This window comes from Pseudopipra pipra, chromosome 4 (assembly GCF_036250125.1).
Source record: "Pseudopipra pipra isolate bDixPip1 chromosome 4, bDixPip1.hap1, whole genome shotgun sequence".
Classification (NCBI taxonomy): domain Eukaryota; kingdom Metazoa; phylum Chordata; class Aves; order Passeriformes; family Pipridae; genus Pseudopipra; species Pseudopipra pipra.
The window spans coordinates 21,450,771-21,470,479 of NC_087552.1; the positions used below are offsets into that span (position 1 = coordinate 21,450,771).

General features: G+C 36.4%; 1 protein-coding gene across 4 annotated transcripts in view; it reads left to right on the top strand.

Moving 5' to 3' along the window:
• The window catches only part of CCSER1 (coiled-coil serine rich protein 1), a 656,129-nt gene that overhangs the window by 305,009 nt on the left and 331,411 nt on the right, over positions 1-19,709 (top strand). For 3 of the 4 annotated variants that reach the window (XM_064651914.1, XM_064651916.1, XM_064651917.1), the window contains exon 7: positions 8,531-8,608. The exons of the other annotated variant lie outside the window; for it this stretch is intronic. In XM_064651914.1, coding sequence (XP_064507984.1) covers positions 8,531-8,608 — 78 coding nt within the window. The remainder of the gene's footprint in view (positions 1-8,530; positions 8,609-19,709) is intronic. 4 annotated transcript variants of the gene reach the window in all.

Sequence of the window (19,709 nt, forward strand, 5' to 3'; positions counted from 1 at the left end):
TGGGGTACAAAAGCAGTAGTGTTGGTGATGGGATGGGTGCGGGAATGGGAAGTGCACAGGAGATGCTGTGCAAGTGAGATGTTGTGCAAGGTGAGAAAGATCAGAGTCTTGAAGACAGTCTTGGAGTGTGGGTGGATAAGAGACTGGACATGACCCAGAAATGTGTGCTTGCAGCCCAGAAAGCCAGTTGTATCCTGGGCTGCATCAAAAGCAGCGTGGGCAGCAGGTTGAGGGAGGTGATTCTGCTCATCTACTCTGCTCTGGTGAGATCCCACCTGGAGTGCTGTATCCAGCTCTGGGGTCCATGGCACAGGAAGGACATCAACATCTTGGAGCAAGTCCAGAGAAGGGCCATGAAGATGATTAGAGGCATGGAGCACCTCTCCTACAAGGAAGGGCTGAGAGAATTGGGATTGTTCAGCCTGGAAAACAGAAGGTGTAGGCATGACCTAATTGTGGCCTTCCAGTACCTGAAGGGAGCCCACAAGAAAGAAGGATGCATGTAGTGACAGGACAAACGGGAATGGCTTCAAGCAGAGAGAGTAGGTTTAGGTTAGATGTTAGGAATAAATTCTTTACTGTGAGGGTGGTGAGACACTGGCACAAGTTGCCCAGAGAAGTTGTAGATGCCCCACCCCTGGAAGTGTTCAAGGCCAGGTGAAAGGAGTCTCTGAGCAACCTGGTTTATGTCCCTGCCCACGGCAGAGAGGGTTGGAACTAGGTCATCTCTGAGGTTCTTTCCAACCCAGCCCAAACCATTCCACAGTTCTGTGATTCTATGAATACCTTGATTAGTGCTGGGAAGAGCAGTAAGTATTAGAATGGAGTAGGGAAGAAGAACAAGTATAACTAGAAAAATTGTGGAGAGCTTACTGCAGTTGGGGCAGTTTCTATTGAACCCTCTGATAGGGTGGGAATTGAATTACCTGTTGTGCCTTACCCTTATTCTTTCCTATGAGAATGAAAGTTACTGTGTGAGGGTGGAAAGTCAGCATACCACATAATCAAGGAATTTTCGTTCTGCTTTGACCAACTTCACTTTGGAACCTGCTCCCTAAACCAAAAAGCAGGCTTTGCTTTCTAGAAACTGTGTCTATGGTAATCAAAATTTCTACATTTCAGAAGCTGACATATTGCCTTCTGTTGCACAAATAGATTCAGCTTCCTAAAATCATTAAAGAGTATTACAATTAAAACCACTGTGAAGCAAATAATATGGCAAAACTTACTTACTAATTATTTACCTTTTATTTCTATCACCATTATATGGAAGCACTGCTGCAGCCATGGAAAATCTATTTCAAATTGTAAAATGCCACTTACTTCTTTTCTTGTAGTGGGGAAAAAACCTCAATTGTGTCTTCCTTGATTTAGCAGCAGACACATACAGATGTTTAAAATGTTTCCTCTAAGCTGTTATTGGGTAATTCAAGGAAGTTATGAGAATGGCGCCTCTGCCTCCAAATAAGTTAAAAGACACTGTCAAAAGTAGTTCCACACTGAAATTGTAAAAACCCTTCTGAGAACTGATGAAGAAGTGAGAATAATTGCAGTCACAACATTTGGAAAGTGCAAAATGGCTTGTTAAAACCTCAGAGAAATGCATAGCAATTGAAGGCATCTGAATCTTTTTGGGAATCACAGAAAAATAAAACATAGCCTCATATTGAAACACCAATGTGAAAATCTGGCAAAATTGCCTACATAATGCTTACAAAGTAAAGTAAAGGTAGGAAACAACTGGACAACTGAGCAGCAAGTTATTAATGAAAATCAGGTTGGCTTCATCATGTTCAGAATTGAAAAATAAGTTTTGTTAGTATTATGAAAGATTGCCCTCATTTAGATGAAGACACTCTATGACAGGGAAACTATAGTCAGAAGACCAGCCACAATACTGGAGGAGATATCAACTGTATCCCAATGTACTTTTGGACAAAGAGATACACTGAACAGTAAAACATGTATAGTTTTTTGGACATGAGTTTAGTGTATGTTAAAATGTGTACCTTAAAGAAAAATATTCATTAATAGCTAGTGGAAATAGATTTTTGTCTCAAAGGAATCATGTCTCTTGTAGACTAAAAAAAAAGACATTACATTGTAAGGAGATCACAAATATCTTTCAGTGCTTCATGGAGAGCAGTTAATTGTATGAGTATATGAACATAGGAACCGTTTTGCTGAAATTGGCACTTAAATCCGTGTCTGGCCGAAACAGTGGCCATCTGTGGATAGTTCAGAGGAACTTAGAGAGCAACCTGTTTTCAGGAGCATTTTTTTCCTAACCCATCAAGATAATTACTTCCACATATCCAGTAATATTTAAATGTATATTCTGTAAATATTTTTGTCCTCCTTAATGTAATTGTAGGTGCATTTATTGGTTGTATTGATATCTGATCCTTTCTGGCTACAGCTTCTATCTTGGTCCCAATATACTATGCTGTGTAATGATACAGAACATGCATGTGTATGTAAGAGAGGGAGAGGAGTCAATTCTGGTACCTGATTTTACCTTTGTCAGTTTAATTAATTGGTTACTTCTTTTCTAAGTGTTTCATTTGGAAGTGCAGAAAAACAATGGATCTCTATGCAGGGAAGATAAAGGAGTTTGAGAGAGCCCACAAATTCTTTGCTGATACACTCTAAATGGATGCAGACATTTTCTTCTAGATTCAGGCTATAACTGTGGTATGGAGTATCAGGTAATTACTCAGTGCTGTGATGTAGGCTTTGGAGAAAGAACGTGTCTTTGTGACTAGAGTAAAGAAAAACCAACAAAAACCCCACTGAACCTACTGTGTGAGGCAGCCATCATATTTGCCACAAAGCTAAGTGCAGTTTGAGCAAAAAAATGTGTACATTTGAACCTGAAAGATCTCCTGCAAGTAAAGGAAAGCAATTGAAATAGGCAGCCTGCAGATTAAAATCCCAGGAGAGCACTTGGTTCTCTCAATTGCCTGCTGAAAGAGCAGAAAAAGCTGATGTTATATGATATTATTAGGAAAGAATATACAATAACAAAATGTCAAGGCTGGATAGTATAGTCAATGAAGTATGAAAGAAACAATAGAAACTGAAGGGGGAGTAGAGTTTTGCTCAAGGAAATCAGTTCTCGACTGTGTTATCAACAAAGCATTTGCATCTGTGAAAGCAACCCCCTGGTTTTCATTAGGATAAAAATATGTCTGGAGTTGCATTTAATATAATGTGTCATAGTAGCAGTCCCAACTCACACAGTGACAGTAATTGATGATCCTGCAAGTACTCTTCTCCAAAAGATGTTAACCCCAAAGTCATTGTCCAAATTACTTTTGAAATTAGATTCTGCTTGTGATGGAAGTGAAGGGGTTTTTTTGAGATTAACTCGAGGTGAATTTGCTGTTTGGGAAGGTAAAAATGGTTTTCTCCTACATATTAATGGACCCTTCATCTAATCTCTGTGTGCCAGGAAGTTATCTGACCAAGGAAACTTGTGTCTCTGTTTATTATGGGTTTTGTGGAGGAAAGCAAGGAATGACGACAAATTGGAGGGATGAGCAAGGGGAAACTAAAGAGCAGAAAGGAAGAGATATTTGCTATTACATAAATCTATTAATTATGTGGTGTATATGTGTCGTTGTCTATTATGAGAAATGTGACATTTCTATGCTTATAAAAATACTGTGTTTTTTCCTCTGTATATACTCCACTGTAAACCAGAAACCCTTAGATCTCTTTCTTTAAATTTACACGTTTAAAAACATGTTTATTAAGGTGTTTTCCTTGCGCCCGCTACTAAATTATTTTTATGTTAAGAATTTTCATATTGCCATTTTTTTGAAACTGAAGAACCGGTAGTAATAGTAATTTGTGCCTAGTACTTTCATATTCTTACATTTTTGCATTTAATATAAGGAGAGGAGAGATAGGTAACTTGGTCAATTTAAATATTTGAGTAAATTAAGTTTATATTAAATATAAACAAACAATGTGAAAATACAATCGGAGTGTGAACTACTTCAAACACTGTAACCCTGCAACAAATTGTGGTTATGCACACTTTATGTTGCATGATGGTTATGGGCTTTATAACTGATTCATCCTAATTAAAAGGCTAAAAGAGCATCTTTCCAGCTATTTTTCAAAGTAGAAAGTTAACAAAATATGCTTCCTGCTGATCCCTCCTCGCTGAAAAAAAATATTGTGCAAAGTATTAGATTTGATAGACTTCCTGAGAACTCAGAGTCTTCTAAAATAAACAGTACTAGACATACAAATGCTGTTAAGTGATAGATCAATGTCTTATATGAGGTGAAATTTCCCACTGGCGTTTCACAGCTCAGGTGATTAGCTTTGCTTACGTTGTAAGAGCAATCAGGTCTAATCTGTACACCTGTATACTAATTGCTCATTGTTAATCAGTAGAGAACTGAACGACTGAAAACATACTTGGCCACATACTAGCATAAAAATAGGTAGCAAGACACAGTAGCGGATGTAATTTATGCTTCATCCCTGCAGTGGGAGCTGCAATAACTCAGGTGGGCTTCTAAGCTATGGGAGCAGCAAGCAGCAAGACCAGGCGAATGCTGGAAAACAATAATTAAATGTCTCAGCTTTTAATTGCATTTATTAATACTTAGTAAGAATAATTAACTATACCTTCTAATAAGAGAGACATGAAATAGATTTATGAAGTAACCACCTGAATTCTATTCAGAGATGTTAGAAAATAGGCCTATCCACCTTATAAGGAGGCACTCTCTCTTAGTGAGAGAGATTGGAGGTGTTGGGGACATTTTCTCAAACATGCTGTGGGGGTAGGAGATGAAAGTTTGTATTGTGTATCTACTGTCTTTTCTTATCTAAACTAATATTCATTTTTCTGGCCTCATTTTTTTAATAGGATTTTTTTGCATGATGTATGTGTATCAGCAAAGCCTCTTTGTGATGCTAAATAGTATAGAAATTACAGAGATCAGAGCACTCCAAAAGTGTGTAGACCATTGCGCAGTCTGGATGAATAACTGGATTTCTGATTGTGTCTTTGTTTCTAACCTCCCTTCACAGCTTTGAGCAAATCACTTTCCCTTCTTTTTCACTTCCACAGATAAAATGGGATAATAACATTTAAGTACAATATTTCATACAGATGCTATGCAGACCCATTAATAAATCCATTTGCAGGTCTTTGATTATCTTCGGTATATCAAAATGTCACTACTGAGTTTGCTGACTGCACTTATTAATTTCCTAGCTCTACTCAACTTCTAGATTATAAAATGATACTTTTTGACATAACTTATGATACAACTAAAACTATCACTCTGAAAGTCAGTTCAACACTCCTTAGTAAAAGCTATAAAGTACACAGATTGTCTTTTCTTCAGTTATTATAAAGATTTATTTGATCTCTAGCTCTAATATCCACTGAAGGTTTTCTCTGTCAGTATTAACTTCTTAGATCAATAAATTGTGATACTGATCTCCAGAGAAGTCAATGTCTGCCAAATACCATTGCAGTGTTTACCCTTGTTGAAAAGCAGTTGTAGCAAATTAAATTGGCTTCTGTCAGTGGACAGTCCTTATTTTATGGTACAATTAATGAGGGTTGATACATGGGCCACTTCCTAGAAAAGATGAGATTAAAGGCAAGAGTTTGTACCAAGAAAAATCCGAATTTATGAGGTGAGGTGAAGCTGCTTTCATTTAAAGAATAGTTGCTGCAGACTGGAAGATGACTCTTGTTTTCAGAGGAGCATGTTTTTCACAATGTGCACATACCTGATCGTCTGTATTGTTGGAAAACCACTGACTATATTCTCTACTCTGCTGTTAGACAATTTACATCAGTATGTAGGTTTGTGAAACATTCTGCTCTGAGGCAGGTATACACAAGTGGAAGAAAACAAAGCCAAGCCTGTAACTACTTTAAAACAGCTCCAGAAAGAGCTGCTTTTTCTTTTATCTGGCTCAAATGGTGGTTATCTGTCCTCAAACAGGATCCTGATCCTTGATCTCCAAGCAGGATGTAGAATTTTGTTCTCTTAGACTTGTTTTCTTCCTTTGCCTTCTTATCAAGAAACTTCATGATAGTTAATCACATTTTTAACGTTGCTCTCCGAGGATAAATGATTAACATGGCCTAGCAGTGACTCCAAGGTACCCATTCAGTTGCACAGGAAGGATGATGTATATTTAGACTGATCAGCTTCAGAAATTAGAATAAAACTTGAGCATTGATCTTTGTAATCATGGAAAAATTGCTGGAAAAATTCTAATAATGTCTAGTTAATGTTCTGTGTTTTAACAGCCTGTTCCAGACTAAAATTGGCCTAAAAGCACTGAAAAGACAACATCAAATTAAAAGTACCCATTGGGTGAATTCCTCACAGTGATATTTTTTTATATGTACGGGGAGCCTTAGACTGCAAAGTGTGATTGTGATAAATATACCATGAACAGAATATTTAGGGGGGCTGTGATGTTGTTTGAAATTGTTAGTATATCCCTTCAGGAGGGCAAGCTGACAGCACCTCTCAAAGCAGCGATTAGTTTTTAGTAGCTCAAGAAACAACACTTTTGGTACTGTCCCACTCAATTCTCTGCTATAATAAACTGTGTTAGTGCTACTAGATTTAATTAATTTACAAAGGCATGGAAACAGCTGTGCATTCCTTAGAGGGGAAAATTACTGAAGTTCTTGGAGGGGGCCGCTGAGAGTATGTACATGTGAACAGCGCGCTGGTCAGGGACAGACTCTTCTGCCAGTGCTCCTATCTGGTCAGACTCAAAGTCTGGCCATTTTCAGTCCAGAAGCTGTGTAGTCACAGCGCTCCTTCAAATATACCCCATCTCTCAACAGCCTTACTAGTTCAGGCATGGTGCCACACCAGTGTGACATTCAGATGTGGGCTGGCTCATGTCCAGTCATCATTGAAGAGCAGATGTTCTTCTGAGGTATGTGCCCTGAGATGTTTTGTCAAGGAACATAATCATTGCAACTTCTAGTTGCAAATTAGGGCACTTGATGCAAATTAGGGCACTTGATTTGGTTTGGAAGCAGCTACTTGATTTTTTTTCCTGTCTTAGGTTTTTTCTATTCTGTGTAAATTAAAAGACAAATTGTCCTCAGCTGAACTGTTGGCTTTTGATGCAGAATACTCCCACAGAGGAGGTGTCCAGTCTGTCTGTACTTTGAGTTTAGTCTAAAAGAGCTATATTTCACTTCCTTTTGTAAAGATTATTGGCCAGTTTTCTTGGTTGAGTGCAGGAGTCCATGTTAAAATTTGTAATGTTTCTGAATACGAGACTGATCAATTCTACAGAAATATTGGCTTTCTGACATGCTATAATTTCCCTTATTCCTCAACAACTTCTCTGTGTTCCATGTGCTATTAATTACCTGACTCTCTCTTTCTCTTAGGAAATAATTACCATGGTCCCCTTCTTTTTCCTTTATTTGCATCTCTTTTATTTAGCAAGTAACTGTTGTCTCTTCTTTCCGGTGTGGTGTAACTGATGTGTATCTAAGTAAATTGAGAAATTTTCTTAGTAGGTGTTAACTTTGAAGTCTGTGCGCTCTATTTGAGATCTGACATAGGGATTTTGTACCCAAAATTTTATCTCGTTTTTCATCATGTACCAGTTGGTTGAATAAAATGCAATGTCTCTACATAATGTAAAAATCTTCTGATGAGTGATCTGTTATCACTTAATGGGTGGAGCCATATTCTTCACTTGCAGAATTTGGGTTTTTTAAAGGGCTCTGAGTAGATTCATATTGATGTGAAAACAGATATCAGATTAGTTAAATAAGCTGAATCCATTAATTCATTCTACATTGCAATGTTACAGTACGAAAAGGAAATGCATTTCTAGGCCATGCAAATTTGTTGATTTTTTTTTGTATTCTTCATTATATCTTTTCTGTTTTATTGGTGGTTGTGATGGATTTCTTTTCATTTTATCATTTAAGGAGTTATTTTCCAAAAAGTATCTTATATTCTAGTTTTCTCCAGAACAGTTGTGTTATTGTGTTTTTTAAATCCAGATTTGATTCTATTATTATTACCATTCCAAATCGCTAAGAGCTTCCACACTTCTTTTCATATCTATCACAGCTGTAAAAATAATGACCATACTAACCAACAAAGAGAGTAGGGGTTTAGATCAATCTTTCAAGCATTTAGACTTGATAGGTCCATTGAAGAACAATGACTTCTTTTTATTAACAACTTTGGTCTTCCCTGTTTCTTTTCATATATTAGGGCTTATTTGTGTATTTGTGCATGTCTTTCAGTCTTTGAATGGGGAGTAATTTAAAATAAAGAAAATGCAGAGTACTTAACCATTAGTGAAATACTTGAACTAATTACAAGTAAATAAAGTACAGATTGCAGTTGCCTTGTCAATCTAATTCTGTTGGATTTTCAGTGTTGTTTTCAAGCTTTTTTTCTTCTCTCGCAAAATGTAAAAAAAAATACAAAAAAAGCTGTCCACAGAACTTAATTGAAAATGCAAACTCTGTGTGCTTTTCTTTCAGAGTACAGACATGAGTCCAGCTAGTAGTACCACCTCACTCCCTGTTAGCCCTCTCCCTGAGGAGCCATTATTTTTCAAGGTATGGTTAATTAATTTAATACTAAATATTGTCTATTAATTTTGGCTTATCATATTATCTGGGGTACTGTGAAGTGCTATTATTACTTCTTCCTTTTGTTTAAATTACTGTGGTATCAGCAGATGTCCTGTGTATATAGCAGTAATGCAATTTTCAAGAAATACCTCGAATAAAATGTTATTAGTTTTGAGAGGAATATTTTTCCAGCAGACTAGAGCTATAAACTGTTATTTATAACACTGTGCTTTTATCCATTTCATGCGCTGGTGATACATTTTCATATGTGCATTCCTGGATATGTGTGTATCATCAACAAATTTTATTTTGTATTTCAAGTACACGTTTTAATGAAACAGTGATTAGTTACTCTGAGGATACAGGAGACATTAAAGATCTGTCAAAGAACAGGTTTGTCGTAAATCCGGTGTAAGCTACAGGCCTGGCATTTTAATAATTTTAATAATAAATGTTTGGTCAATGTCCACGACTTCATTAGGTTTAAGCTTTGAGGAGTAAGTGACAGTGTGTCACTTTTTCAGCTGACTTCATGGTATCCAGCCCTGGGATACAGAAAGGCCTTAGGCAGAGCCGGACTCTTGGAAGAGTTCTCCTGAGGCCACCCAGGTATTCAGAACGGTGCTGTGTTGGGAAGCAAACAACTTGCCAGTTGTTTAGTTAGATAAAGAAGAGGGAACTTGTGTCTTCCTCACCGTTGACTCAACTGTCATAATACGGACTAAGTTACACTCACAGGAATATCCCTTTTAAAAATTTTAAATTTTCCCTCTCCTGAATAAGTTTCCACCTTCTGTTTGGATAGAATTAGTTGCTTGCACTGTGTTTTCAGTCACTTTGTGATGATGCTAAATTACAAATGAAGAACTGAAATGAATAAAGTTTCATGATATAAAGTTTGTGTCTCTCCTGCACATGGCACAGGAAATACCAGCACCCTTCAGACCTGGCCAGCTCTGGAAAAAAAACCCTTTTTTATTTTTTCCATATTTTGTATGTCTGTGCAAGACTTGTAGCCTATAGGTCATAATCAACTAGCTGTTCATAAACAGATGATTCCTGTTATTAGAATGGTTAAGGATTGTGCTTGCTCAGTTGTTTCATCAGCAGAGGTGATGATCCCAACAAGTGGGATATCAGTGGTCAGCTGTTCACTGATTCTCATTCCTCTTTTGGGATTTCACATTTACAAGACCCCTGTCCCTCAGTCACATGTGGCTGAAATTGAGCAGTGTTGTTCCAAGATACCTGGGTGCACATCTTTTTTCCTTGGGACACCACATTAAAGGCACACTGAAGTCTGGTCAACATCCTAAGTCAGATTCAGTAGTTATTGTATCTCCCTGTGCCTGGAAAACCACTAAGATATGTCACATAAGAAGAAATGGTCTGCTCAGCACAGATAAAGATGTAAGAGGTAAGAAAATCTAACTTGAGAAAGTACAATGAACTCTCATGCTGAGGTAAGCAAATGCTGCTCTGTTTGCATCAGGGAAGCTCTGACAAGTACATTGTAGTGCCTTTATTTTTGGAGGAGATGGTGCTTGTATAGCTCAAAATGGTTTGTAAATTACTTATTTGGAGTGGAATAGTTGCTCTAACAAAACAGTAAAGAAATTTTTCAGATTAAAAGTCTAGTAGAAAATGGTACAAGAAACTGAAAAATAGGGCAGGGAGCATTATTTAATCTTTAATTTTCATTCAGTTTTCAAAACAGGAAACATTGTCCTCTGGAATTCAAGTAAAATGGAGGTCAGACCAGGAAAAAGTCAAATACATCTCACAGCCAATGGCCTTTAGTAGAAAAAAAAAAAAGAGTAATTTACAATGTAACAATTTCTGTTATTTCTCCTTGACTCACTCCAAGAGAGAGCAGTATTGTTCCAGTAGAAATGTGAATAACAGGTTTTACAAGTCATAACCCTCTCCAAGTACTGTCAGTCAATAATATTGGCTTTTGATGATGGGATGATGCATTTCCCTTAGCAACATGATAATAAACCTTTCCCACATCCTTCCTGTAGAAATGAAGATTGAAAAAGAAATTCTATTCTGTGGTTCTGAAAACAGAGGTGAAATGAAGCAGGGCCCTAAAAACTACCTCTCTTTGGGATAGTTGAGGATCTCTGAGCTAATGAGCTTTTATATTAGACTGTGAAATGAAACCCAACCCCAGTTCTCAACCATACCAAGAAAGACAATTGTCCTTCCTTGGATTTTAACAATTTACCTTTATTTTTGTTTAAAGAAAGAATACAAATCCTGTCATCATACTCTTGTTTTACATCCAGCTTCACCAAAACAGATGTCTGTCATTTTTAATCTCACAGGATATATGTGATTATATGTCCATATAAATATGGAGAACCTAAGCTTGTTCAAAACCATTTTAAGATTTTGAATTTAATCTAATGGAAGTTGGAAACAAGATTCCCCTGGGAGTGCTTGCACTCCTAACATGGAACCCAGCTACCATTCTCCCAGTCTATTCCACATGCTGTAACATGCAGCACTGCCAGAAAGATGCAAATCATAGGAGACCATACTCAGGAGTATTTGGAGGAAGATCGCTTCCAGTGCAGCAAGAGATACTCCACCTGGGTCCATTGTATGCTGCTATTTTAATTGAATCATTGTGCTTTTTTTATGTTAAGATGGTACCGTTAAAAGAGCATAAGTGATACCTAGCAAAAGGAATAGAAAACAATTGAGTAAGAAATAAAGGTAGCCAACTCCAGTGCTGTTTAATCCTAAAAGCAACCATGGGAAAATGAAAAGATAAATATATCATTAGCGCCGTTCAGCAACTTTTGCTCCATAGCTATTGTAAATAGTAAATTTTGTTTTCTGTGAGGAAAAAGCAACTTTACACAGCAGCCAGAAATGCACACAATGTTGTGTGCCTTCGGGTTTCCTTCTCCCTGTGGAGTTAGTGACAAACAGGTATTCAGAGCAGTCTTCTTTAGCTGTGCTCTTCAAAATCTTGGAAAAAAGTCCGATTCAGCTGCATATACAGACACTTTTGAAAAGTTTTTCTGAAAGAATTTTTGATAAAACACTCATAGGCATTTCATTTTAGTGATTATTATTATGTCAAATTCCAGCTTTCAGTCCTCTGCTGTTTTCCATGGTTAAAAGTGTTTAAAAAAAGCAATATATTTTCTCATATTATGGGGAAAATTTATTTCTCCTCTCACAAAAGAACATCATCTTTGTTGATGGTTTTGAACTTAAACTATTCTGTAGAGAGGATCTTCCTTTGAACAGAAATTTATTATTCTGTCCCTGTATAATATTGCTTGAAGAATTAGGTCCTTATCTTGTGGGGAAAAAGTTGTGTCACAGTTGAAAAATTTTAGAATTAAAAATTTGAAATAAAACAGTATTTGTCATGCAACTTTAACTCAAGTGTTATTCTATGTTATAATAGCAAAACCAGAGCTGGCTCAAATGTGAGTGACTTTTAATTATGACTACTTATATCTATGCTCATTAGCTGGAATTAAAAATAATCCTGCCTTTCATTTAGAAGATAAGTGAAGGAAGGGGTATTTCTAAAAGGTCAATTTACCAAGCAATGTCTCATCAATTTTTTAGAACCTGTTCTTTTCTCCTACTCATTATACTGTGCTTTATTATGATAGTATTTTATTATTTTAAAATTGTTCTAAAATATAGTGACAGCCTTTTAAGAAGAGATATATGACAGCCATTTAGTACATAAGGTATCTAATATTACCTAATTATACATTATCTATTATAATGAGCATCAGTCTCACTGGTTATTAGCCACAACCAAGTTGTAAATAATAACCATAAATTTAATTTAGGAATGTTTAATTGTGTTTCAATTCTATGATTAATCTCAACCACGCTTTACTAATTGTCATTAAACAAAAGCAAAAATAAATCTTCCATCCTCTCCTTTCTGCTTTGAGGGAGTTGAGAATTTCCTTCAGCATTTATTATCTTACTGTGTTCTGACTTCTGTAATTAATACTCTTCATGCAAATTCCCTAAGTAAGAAAATGTAAGTGCCAGCAGAAGCCACAAAAGCTAACAGTCCTCATAAGTGTTACCACTGCTGTAGGTCTATATAGATCTATACTAAAATAGGTCTGTACTAACAGTTCTGCTGTTCATCCTGCAGCTCTACTGGCTCTGTAAACACAGATCTTTGCAGTCACTGATGGACACAACTCTGGCAGCTCATGACATTTGTGCATACAACTTAGCAAGAGATAAATTTTCCACTTGGTCAATAATCAGATTAATAATTTTGCTGCGGATGTTTGGAATAATCAATATGACAGTCACAATAGTGATCGCTGGTTAGCCCAGCAGACTTATCTTTGAGAGTGTGACTTTATATATCCAGGTGAAGAATGAGGTCATTTCCTAACTTAGTCAGCAATGATAACAAAAAAATGGGCCTATACTTCAAAAAACTTCTTATGCTGATTGGCACAGCAGCCATATTTACCCTCTCTACCTTAAATGCAGTATTTCCAATATTTTAAATATTTGTTGTCACTTCTTTGAATAAGACCATTTTAATGTATTGTTTGTTTTTGAAACATACTCTGAAATAATCACATAGACATTCTGACCCATGGGCAGATAGAGGTTAGGGTTCACTGATCCTCTTTCATGGGCTGGAGGCCTCAGTAGCTCTCATCCATCTCCTTCCGCCCTCTGCCTGAATTTCTGCTTCCTCTGAGAAGCATGTAAGTTCTGAAGCTTCTGTGTTTTTTGTTTGTTTTTTTGTTTGTTTGGGTTTTTTTTTTGGGGGGTGGGTTTGGTTTTGGAGGGTTTTTTGTGGATGCTTTTGGTATTTTTACTAAAGTGAGTAGAGTTATACAAGTATGACTCATGCAACCCCACCTCTATTAATCTGCTGCCCCAGTCTCCATCTTATTTTAAACAAGTCTGTCACCATTCTTCAGTGGTTTAATCAATTCCTCCCACTTTTTAATTTTATTTCCATGTCAGTATTTGCTTTCTTTATGACTCCTTATGTCCTACTGGTGTAGCACAGACTTATAAAAGCCACATCATCACAGCAGCTTTCTACCTTTGATGAAAGCCTTCAATTTTACAATTTCTCAAAAAGATTTATACATCTGATTTGTTTTGCAGTCTTTATCATCCTAGTCTATGATACCTGCAAAACCACTGAATTTATTCTGAAGGTAGGAGTCCAAAGTAGGTATTATGGGTCCTATTGCAAGAAGCATCTGTATATCTATTCACTCTATTTTCCTTTTCCTTAGTAGCTCTGTGCACACTTTTCCTTAGGAACAGGGTTCTGCCAGCAAGCCTATCTCATTATGACCACATCACCTGTTTCATGAGTAATATTTGCATCAGCCCATCCAGCAGGGTGTGGATGTGGCTATGAAATTATCTTCCTCAGCTTTGACTGATATGAAATGGAGTGAAAAAGAACAGTATTATCAAAATAGAACTTAATAAAAGAAAAAAATTAAAAAACCCCCAAACTAACAAACTTTCCCAGTTTTCCCCTGACCTAATAATTTCTTTCAGGTGTAAGTTTATCCTGGCCATTAAACTGAGTCTGGAAAACAAGCTGTCTCTGTCTCAAGACATTTTCTGTGTCTGCCATTGATTCTGACTTCTTACTCTTGTTGAAAATAGGTTACATTTATGGGCAAATTTGAACAACTCTTTATGTATTTTATGTGTGTCCATTGAAAAAGCTTTCCTGTACACCATGGAACCAGAAATACCTACCTTCAAGTTTTAAAAGGAGGAAATGTAGAAGACAGCAGAGCTACTGTATAATCCAAAAATACTGCTATACAATTTTAGGAATACTGTATGTGAGTTAATCATTCAGATAATGTTACTGCTTAGATACTTTGGGCTATTATACGTCCCTACATGGACGTATTTGATTTAGCTCTCTTAGGGGACATTGGGTGAGTAAGGAGAAACAAACAGACTAAATAAGCAATTTTCCAAAGCAGAGTAAAGACCAGGATGCTGTAATGAAGTGTTAAAAAACAGACTGTAGGAAAGAGTGGACTTAAAATGCCTCAATGGATATTCTTTTCTGAATGACCGATGTATAGTTAAGGAAGATTTTATCACCCAGACGAAAGTAGTCTTGAGTGCCTGTGGGTAATCTATACCTGCCAGACTTCATGTATGGAGAAGACAGACAAATATTTACACATTCTGAACATAAGATGATATTTCCTGAGATTACCATTTCTTTCAGGGCTTGCAGCTCAAAGTCTAGTCTGAAAATAAAAAACTTCAAGAGAGGTAATAGCTGAAGGCCCTGACACATGAAATGGGGGATCATTCAAGAAAACTTGTTTGAACTCAGTAATAGGGTTGTCCTGGTGCAAGGACGTTTATTTAAAAGAAGAGATTACTTTTTATTGCAGAGAGTGTAGGTACAACATCAGTAATTTCCCAGTGTCGCTGATATAATTACTAAAAAAATCAGGAATGACCCTGAGAACTATGTTGTATTGTCTGATTTCTTTCTGCCTCAATGCCTTGATCATAGTTTACTTTCTTTCCCAAATTTTGTGGACATGCATTTTCTTTTAGCATGTTTTCCTTAATTTGTTGAAACTTTTGTCATAGCATGACAGTTAGTTCAATATTTCAAAATTGTAATCCATGATCTTAGGCAAAATTGATGTTTTTAGTGCTGTAAATTCAGTTAGTTTACTCAGTGGGGCACATACAGGAAAATTATTAATGTATATCTTATTAAAGTCTCCAAAAGCAACCAGAAACACGGATGATGCTTCAACAAAGGAATGCAGAAGGATCATCATTACTTTTTTTCAGTTAATATTTGATATAATCAGTACTACAAGGGTAGATATTGGGTTCATTCAGGTTCCTTTCCCTCAGACAGGTGCATGCTCACAATGTGTTCTGATGCATACCTACAGAGTAAGTTTGTCCTGCTGAGTACTCTATATCTAATATTTAAAAGTCATAAAACTTGTAACATTATGGGTTCCTGACAAGGTGTTATCACTAAGACTATGAAAACAGATTTTCTTGAAACTCCATGGGAGGATTTTGATATACCCAGTAAGAGCACTTAAAGTTCTTCGTCTCAATACAGACAGTAAATCCTCCTAATTTCCCTTGTCTAGGGACTGATAGGTGTAAGTAAATCTGGGGGAGAACCTTGGCACGTTGAAGAATCCATTCAGTGCAGGTAGCTTGGGTGCAGCTCCAGGATGAGCTCTGGGGAACAGAAGCCAAGGTAGGAGCTCCTGAAATGCTGACCCTTTGTTTATCAAAGGGCCTTGGGACATTTGGCCCAGGCAGGTGACTGGACACTGAGGGACACAGCAGCAGCAGATGACTCCAGACTTTCCTGCCCTTAGATTGTGAGGGTATAAAAGCCCAGGATTTCTTTTGTTCAGGGTCCCTCTTTGGAGACAGTTAAAGCTGTTATGTAGTTATTGCACTGTCATTAAATTATATTAAAGATCTGGACATCTGAGACTCTGCTGTGGGAAACGTGGTCTGACTGTGAGTGTGGGGTGTGTAGCTGTGAAGGGGCCTCGGTCCAAGCTCAGAGGGTGTGAGAGTGACTGCCAGGGTGGCTCCTGGATGCTCAAACAGAGAACTTCCCTTAACAGGCATTTTTAAAATATGATGAATTTATTTTTAGTGAGCAGAATTATTATTATTATTATAAGAGGTTTGGAGTAAAATTCTGTTTAAATCGATGACACAGTGGCATGTGCCTTCAGGTCATGGATGGCATGGATTATATCAGAGGCATCAGTTACTTTAAATGTGAAAATGTTAATCTGTACTGACCATTTTAACCCCAGCAGTTATTTTAAAGGTGAAAATGTAAAACCATATTGACCATTCCAACCCGAGAGTATTTTTTTTGTGGTTGTATTGTCATAAATGAGATAAAATTTGAGTGTTTTCATAAACTTCATTCAGTGTAGTGAAAATGTAAACTGTTTGCAATGCAGGAATTAATTCAATAATAATTATTCACTTTCCAGTATGTGTGAGAGCAATATATGTTTTCTTCCTAGAATGAATTAAACAAACTGGGGACTTGAAAATGGGTTTCCTGCATCTAAGATGTGTATTCTCACTGTAGCAGGTGGTTTCTCTCTTTCTGGCCAATGACCACATTTTTTATCCAGAAAGCCTCTGAAAGACATTTGCATGGAAACTTAATGTGTTTTTGACAAAAAGTTTTGGCTTTGTCAAATAAATGATTTCAAATGCAGATCATCCAGTCCTTGACTCTTCTAACAAAACATATATGAACGACTTTCCTGGTGTTGAAATAAGTAATGTTAATGGCCACATTTTCAAACACAATCCCTGTAGAAAACAGGAAAACTGTAGGAAATACAAGGTTAGTGTTTTGAAATTCTTATCAAATTGAATGTCTCAAAAGTATGACACTAAAAGTAACTGACTGATTTTGGTAACATTCACCTAGAGTTTGAAGAGACAGATATTTTGGTGAGCAATTTAGACAGCTGTTAAGGAGTGGATATATTCTCTTAAGTGTAATCACCTGAAATTAAAGGCAAGGTTTAATTGCTGAAACAGAGACACCTTGTGCCACTTAGGAAACCCAGCTATATCCTGTCTTTCCTCTTGCTCTCTAGTAGAGCAGACAAGGTACTGAGCAGTGATTTGGTTTTTGTTGTTTCTTGGTTTCTTTTCCATTTAAGTTTGTTATTTGGACATGCTGTGTCTCTTGGTAAGTTTTAAACTTCTTTGCAAGTCACTTGTTTATACTGTGCTGTTTAATTTTACCAAGGGATGTGACTTGTCTTGGAGGCTTTGATTGCATCATACAGCTGGTGACTTACAGTGTTTGGTTGGGACTTTTGAAGTGCTGTTCCTCTTTCTGCCAACCTTTGCATGGTTGTATAACATTAAAGCTAGTTCTTTGTGAAAAGAAATATTTTCCCCTCCATTTAAAGATCATAAGATGGTAATGTTGGGGTAATTTTTTTTGTTTTTGAATGGTGTAATGTAGTCTTATTTTAAACCCTAGCATGTGCGTTCCATTTACTCTCTGTTCTTCTCCTTGCTGCTGGTACAGTTCAGTACTTTGATGGTTGGTAGTGAAATGTATTCGTATGTTTAAGGTGACCTTTTAATGCCTTATCATTTGTTTAGGAACCATAAAGTTTTCTCCTCCATTTTACACAATCTTTTAAAAACAGGAGAAGTAAAAAGGTATCTTTGTTTATTGAAACAATATGTAGCTATATGATCTGGCTCTTAATAGTAGTCCAGAAAAGTTGTATCTCTTTACATGTGTAGAATAAGAAATCTATTTATTCAGGTTTCTTCATTTATCAGAGATTAATAAGAGTTCTGAAAGGCATTGGGGATGAAGACAATGGAAAGTGTCAGTTTTAATTCTTTTTAAAATGTTAAAAACCTAGTCTCTAGGCTGTGGGTATATTGCATTGTTGTCATAGGGAAAATGGATAGCAAAATGCCATTTGTACTTAAATATCTTAGAGATAACTTTGACAATTTTAAAAAAAAAACCCTGTAATTTTTAAAAAATATAAATTTATAAACATTTTTAAATAAATGGATGAGGATATGTTTTACTTGCAAATTTCTGTTAAAAAAAGGGAGGGGCTAAAGGAAAAAAGAGTGCTGCCTTCATGGTTGAATGAATTGATATTGGGAGGGGAAGGACAAAAAAGCCTAAAAACATATTTAATCACTTGATTTTGTCTTAGTGAATAAAGAACTAAATACTCAGCAGATCATCTGACAGAAAATCAGAGAGAATACATGAACTAAAGAAAGACACTTTTTTTTTTTTTTTTAGATTTGATATCTTCGAGCAAGGATGAATGCTATAGATGAGAAGGAATAGCAAATTTTTAGTTTGGATAATATTTTCAAAGTGTTTTAAACTTCTACAGCTATGTGGTACACTGTTATGGGTAGCCTTCCGATAGTTGTGTAATTTTAAATATGAGTTCTGAAAGATTAGATGAAGATAACGAGGTTGTATGGAAGAAAGTTTTCTTAAGGCACATGTCTGATTCCCAGGTCCCTATCTGTAAAATCTGATGTTTGTTGGTTCTTGCAAAAGGCAGCTTTCCTTTGTGATAAAATGATCATTTCAGTTCATGGGATCTGGCTTTGTAGTAAATTTTGAGAAGTTTTTTATCTTGATATAACCAGAGAACATTGAAAATTTTTGTCCAAATAATTGTAGTTTTTCATGAGATTAAGATTAGCAAGGGCTTGTGGATCAAGGTATGATGAAGGTATCTTTAAGTACTAGGGATCTGAAAAGAGATAGGAAAAATCCTTTTCCATTAATTCTGAGTAGTTCAGTTCCTAGACAGCAGATGATGAAGTTCATTGAGGTCAGCAGCGTGGTTGCTCTTTGATAGAAATTGGGAATTACAGGGACCTCCTCTCCATCCTAACCAGGTCTTTACTCTTGTAGTATTTATTCTCACCAGTATTGTATAGTTCCAGTCCTCATTTAATTAAAGTCACCTTTGAACAGGCTTTCAGTCCCCTAAAGGTTCTGTTCCTCTGGTGTCTGATTATCTCTGTTTCCTGAAATCAATATGACCATTTTCTGTAATCCTTATAAGTCTTGACGTTGTCAGTAACCAAGAAAGGAATGAACCAGCATAACTGATTGTTGTTTATTTTGGTTTTTTTTTTCTTCACAGTGAAGTTTCAGATTTAAGTGAAGGGGAGAAGCACATAATGCTCCACAAGCCTTTACAGAACAAAACTTTTTTCTGGTGCTTCTAACAAGATGCCTAAATAGCCAGTTTATTTCAATAAATCGGTAAAAAGAGAAAAAGCTCAGAAAAAAAATAGTTTATCTACAGCTGAACCAATGGAAAAATCATGAATAAGGAATAAATAATTCTTACAAGCAGCATGACACAAATATTATTGCTGAAGTTTTTTTGTTTACTGTTCACTAAAATACCTATCACCTCACTTCTTTGACAGACTGCTATGTCTGCATCAAATTAAAAATGCTTAGGAAACAGAGACTAACTGGAAATCTGCAGTGTGTAATTATGTATCCTAA